This window comes from Brachypodium distachyon, chromosome 2 (assembly GCF_000005505.3).
Source record: "Brachypodium distachyon strain Bd21 chromosome 2, Brachypodium_distachyon_v3.0, whole genome shotgun sequence".
Taxonomy (NCBI): Eukaryota; Viridiplantae; Streptophyta; class Magnoliopsida; order Poales; family Poaceae; genus Brachypodium; species Brachypodium distachyon.
The window spans coordinates 26,828,166-26,832,877 of record NC_016132.3 but is presented as its reverse complement, the minus strand read 5'-3'; the positions used below and the strand labels follow the sequence as shown (position 1 = coordinate 26,832,877).

At 53.5% G+C, this 4,712-nt stretch overlaps 1 protein-coding gene across 1 annotated transcript; it reads left to right on the top strand.

Annotated features, from left to right (window-relative positions):
• The first annotated feature begins 3,255 nt into the window (after positions 1-3,255).
• Positions 3,256-4,082, top strand: LOC100834310. Its single transcript, XM_003568572.4, has one exon. It carries the CDS (start codon positions 3,354-3,356, stop codon positions 3,846-3,848), a length of 495 nt encoding a protein of 164 aa, XP_003568620.1. The 5' UTR covers positions 3,256-3,353; the 3' UTR covers positions 3,849-4,082.
• Positions 4,083-4,712: the final 630 nt, after the last annotated feature.

The window sequence follows — 4,712 nt, the reverse complement described above, 5'->3', positions numbered from 1 at the left end:
CTTTTTCAATCTTTTTTCCCGACCGAATGATGAACTCGGACTTCATCTGGTCGCGGGCGCGGAAGACCACCCCTGACGACATCGCCTTCGTGTTGTCGATGCGCGGGTAGAATTAGTGGCGGAAGAGCCCCACCGACGGCATCACCCCCACGAACGCCTCGCAGAGGAACTGGAAGGTGGCGAGGAGGAACAGCGAGGTGGGGTGGAGCTGCGCCACCCGCAGCTGATAGGACTCCATCAGTGCATGGAGGAACAGGGAGAAGGGCGGCACCATGCCGCAGAGGAGGAAGCGCGCGAACACCCGGAAATCGTTGTCCCGGTGCTCGGCGCCCGCCGGGGAGATCTGCGTCTCCCCGTGTTCGTTGAAACGGGAAGCGACGGCGTGCCGGAGCTTCCCCAGCGCCTCGCCGTTATAACCGGGGCGGAAGAAGGCGACTGTGGCGCGCATCTCCCGCCTCTTCTGGTCCTTGGCGGCGACCGCTTTGATCGCCGCCTCGGTCTTGCTCGTCGCGGCCTTCTTCGAGGTTTGGACCTCCTTCCCCTTTCTGGTGGTGGGAGGCGCCATGGAAAGCGAGGGCGGAAGCTAGCAGAAGCGCAGGGATGAGAAATGCGGAAGAGGATGGAGACGAAGGCGAAGGGGCAGAGTATTGTTCCCCTTTTTAGCAGCAGTGGAGGCTTTATGACGCCCGACCGTTTGGAAACGGCCGGTTCCGTACCCTACGGGTGCGCCGAGTGGCCTTAACTTCCCTATGTAGGGGGGGAGTTAGGGCGGAAATCACGCGTCCACCACTCCGTTTGTAGCGACTCCGTACAGGGGGAGGCGAAGGGACGTGGGCCCGCGACTGATCGGGGCCCACGCGTCGGTTGAGAGCGTAGCCCGGCAACCGACCGGGGGAAAGACTCTTCCGGGAACAGGTGGTGCTAGCCAGTGGCACCCGGGGTACCACCGCTGCGCGACGCGTGGGCCCCATTTTCGAGTTCCTCGGAAGCTGTCATCCCGGGCCGCGGCTACGGGCGGCCCGGCAAGCTACCAGCCCGGAAGGGGCTAGCGGGGCTTCGGGGAACATTCCCGCCTAGGCACCTCCGGGAAGCTGCTTCCCGGGGGAGGTCCCCGGGTGCGCTAGGCCCGGGTGCTTCCCGGGGACGACTTGTCGGGACTGGAGGTTCCCGGGCGCATGCCCCCGCCTCAGGCGTGGGGCCCAGTGGTCAGATCAACAGCGCCACGCGGGCGCGTGGCGGACGTGGGATGCGCGGTCCCACTAGGGCAAGGAGTGAAGCGCACGGCTCAGTAAATGAGCCGACTGACGGGTAGTTACCCGTCCGATCAAAGGAACAGTGGCTGTCCAATCCTACTCTAGGGTTTTAGACCCCTAGTGGCAGAGGTGGCATCCATGCACGCCACCAGCTCACCGGGGGGAGTTGTGTGCCTCCCCGCTGGACACTTGTAGCCCATTCACCCATTCACCGTGGCACTTGTGGCATCCCCTTGTATATAAAAGGAGGACCCATGCCAACGGTCAGGGGGTTCAGCATTTTTTGGCTCAGTTCAGCAAGTTCGCTCAAGCTCGCTCGGCAGAAGCTTAGTTGGCTCCAGTAGACAGCCAGCAGAGAGCAGTGAGGAGTACCTAGCCATTGAGAGAAAGCCCGGGAGCTTGCCCGGCAACTTGTAAACATTTGATCCGCAATCAATATCAGCTCAGACAAGTAGAACGTAGGGTTTTACACCTCCGGGTGGCCCGAACCTGGGTAAAAACGTGCGTGCATCTGTTCTTGGATTAGCGCGCACCCCTAGCGCTTCGTCTCGCCGGCCCCGCAGGGCCTAATCGGCCGTGCCGGCGATCGCCGGGTATCTGCCCCAGACGCCCCTACCGAACCTAAGAGGGGGACGTGGCCGCACGCCCCCGGTGTCGGAGCACCGTGCGACGACAAGACGTGTGGGTTGTGTCTGCGTGGGAAGAGAGGAACAACAGAGGAAGAAGAAGAAGATAAGATAAGAACTGACCCACTGACAGATGGGTCCCACTTGTCAGTGTAATAGCAAAACTAAATAGGGGCTGATATTTAGGGGCTACTACTAAAGATTGAATTGAACTAGGGGCTGAAAAATTTAGAGAGAAGCCCCTAAACAACAAATAGGGGCCATGTTTTAGGGGCCACCGCTAAAGATGCTCTAGGAAAAAGACAACCTTTATTTTAGAGGCTCTCAGAAATAATTGGAACCAAATTCCTACTAGGTTTTCTTGTTTATAGCCAAATGGTCGTGCGTTGCTACGGAATAACAAAATGAAATGATACACTTGAAAACACAGGTATTTCCGCCCGTGCGTTGCTATGAACAATAAAATACAACACCGTATTTTACAAGATTATAAGACGGAACGGGATTCTATGACAAGAGGGCCATGGTTTAGAAGTTTAAAATTTTCGAAAATAGAAAAAGTTTAGCCAACTCAACCCCCTTGTCTGCTTTTTGTTTTTGTTTTTCTTTCTTCGGGCCGGACTGCCTCTCTGTCTCTCTCTCTGTGGCCCATCTCTGCCCCGAGCTCTCCAGCCTAGCCCCACTAATGCTCGTCTTCCTCCTCTAGCATGAGCACAGAAGTAGAACGCTAGGACCCGGAACGCTCTGCCCGCCGAAATCTTCGCCACTGCCCGCACCTTCCTATACCGTCCTCTGTCTAGGTTCTCTGAACCGAACCCCACGGATCTCCCTTTCCTTTTTTCCTCCTCAATCTTCCCCAATCACCGCCTCCACCCCTTCACCACCATTAATGGCCGGAGCCATTGATTCCAGCGAGAGAACACCAGCGATCCGAGGGGACCGCGATTTGAAACTGCTCTTCGCTGCGTGTTGGATTCGGAAACGGGCTACGCCGTGCGGCAGGAGGGTCCAGGGGAACTGTACCGTTGCGGGGCTGGGGCTGGCCCCACGGAAGCTTGACGGAAAAAAGGGAGAAAAAAAGTTGGAAACCTTACGTATTTTTCTAGGGGAACTGTTCGGTTGTGGGACTGGAGTGTGGGGGGCTGGGCCCACGGAAGCTTGATGAGAGAAACAGAAAAAAGATGTAACATTACGTATTTTTTAGATAGGTATAAATAGATATAAATTCTTGTTTTGCCAGAGCACGTAATAGCATCGCACGCCGTTCATTTAAGATCGAAATTTACAATGTTGCTGCTGCAGGCGCCCACTAGTGTGCATTAGCAGATTAGCTGGCGTGTGGACCCAGTGTTTTAAAATGGGACATCTCCATATCAGATCTCCTGCCAAACGCACCCCCAAGCCCAACTACCTAAAACATCCAGCCAAAATACACCGCTAGAGAAAAACACGGCCAGAAGAAACCAAATCGGAGATGCATCCCCTCACCTTCCTCCTCCTCGCCGGCGCCGCCGCCGTCGCTGCCGCGAAACCGACTGCCTACGAGGCGCTCGCGACCTTCGACTTCCCCCCGGGCATCATCCCCAAGGGGGTCGTCTCCTACACCCTCGACGAGTCCACCGGCGACTTCACGGCCCACCTAAACACCTCCAAAACCTGCGAGTTCTCCATCCAGGGCTCCTACTCGCTCCGCTACCAGCCCACCATCAGCGGCCGCATCTCCGTCGACCGCCTCAGCAACCTCCAGGGCGTCTCCGTCAAGGTCCTCTTCTTCTGGCTCAACATCATCGAGGTCACCCGCAGCGGCGACAACCTCGGCTTCTCCGTCGGCATAGCCTCCGCGGACTTCGGCCTCGACAATTTCCTCGAAAGCCCCACCTGCGGATGCGGCTTCGACTGCAACCACGTCCTGCTAGAGCAGCAGCAGCCCGCAGAAGAGTCGTACCTGCGCCTGCGAGGTGCGTTCTAGAATCCCATCTAGTTGCTGGGAGAAAACTCGCTTCGTAATTCAGCTACTCGTTGGATGGATTATCTTGCTCTTGTTTTTGCAAGAAACCAAGGGGTTAGTAGTACTTTTTAGTGCTCTTTCAGATGCGCCAACAAGTTCAGAACTCAGTTTCGTACGAGTGGGTCAGTGTTGTACCGTTTCAGAAAGTTTAGAGAAGAACACTTAAGATCAATAAAGGTTTCAAATTTCTAAATACCTCTGATTTCTTCGTGTTTTATGCCTTGTCATATTCACAGACTCTCATGAATCAGGCAGGTTAGCAGGTTGAATTTGTTTCCTGAATCCTATATATGCTTTAGTGTGCTACCTATTTGACCTAGTATTTAGAACTTAGAAGTCCTACAGGTGGTAAGGTGTAGTATCTTAAGCTTGTGTGATTAATAAGGTTTAATATTTTTCCTTTTTTATAACATATATATTCTTACTGTGCACTAAAACAGAGAGAGGGATGGAATGAATTATGTTTAGATAGGAGCTATCCCAAAGGTAAACTCAAAGGGGTAGTTAAGATAAACTCCATTTCGGGTAAAAAAAATGACACTTGTCTACTAAGTGACCGCATTAAGTGCTAAGTACTACCTCCGTTCCATAATTCTTGTCGAAATATTACATGTATCTAGACGCTTTTTAGGAATAGATACATCGATTTTTGGGCAAATTTGAGACAAGAATTATGGAACGGAGGGAGTATTTGTTTTGTTACTATTTTTTGTATAGAGATTGGTTCAAGAAACCAGGTTGGTTGTTCCTTTGTGGTCCTTAATTTGATCAATTTAACCCCGAGAATCGCTCTCACTGTTTTTGAATAATTACATGAGAAGCAGA

Bases quoted from the DNA above. Each gene is read 5' to 3' on its own strand.
- LOC100834310 (XM_003568572.4), top strand. From the start codon at position 3,354: ATGCATCCCCTCACCTTCCTCCTCCTCGCCGGCGCCGCCGCCGTCGCT.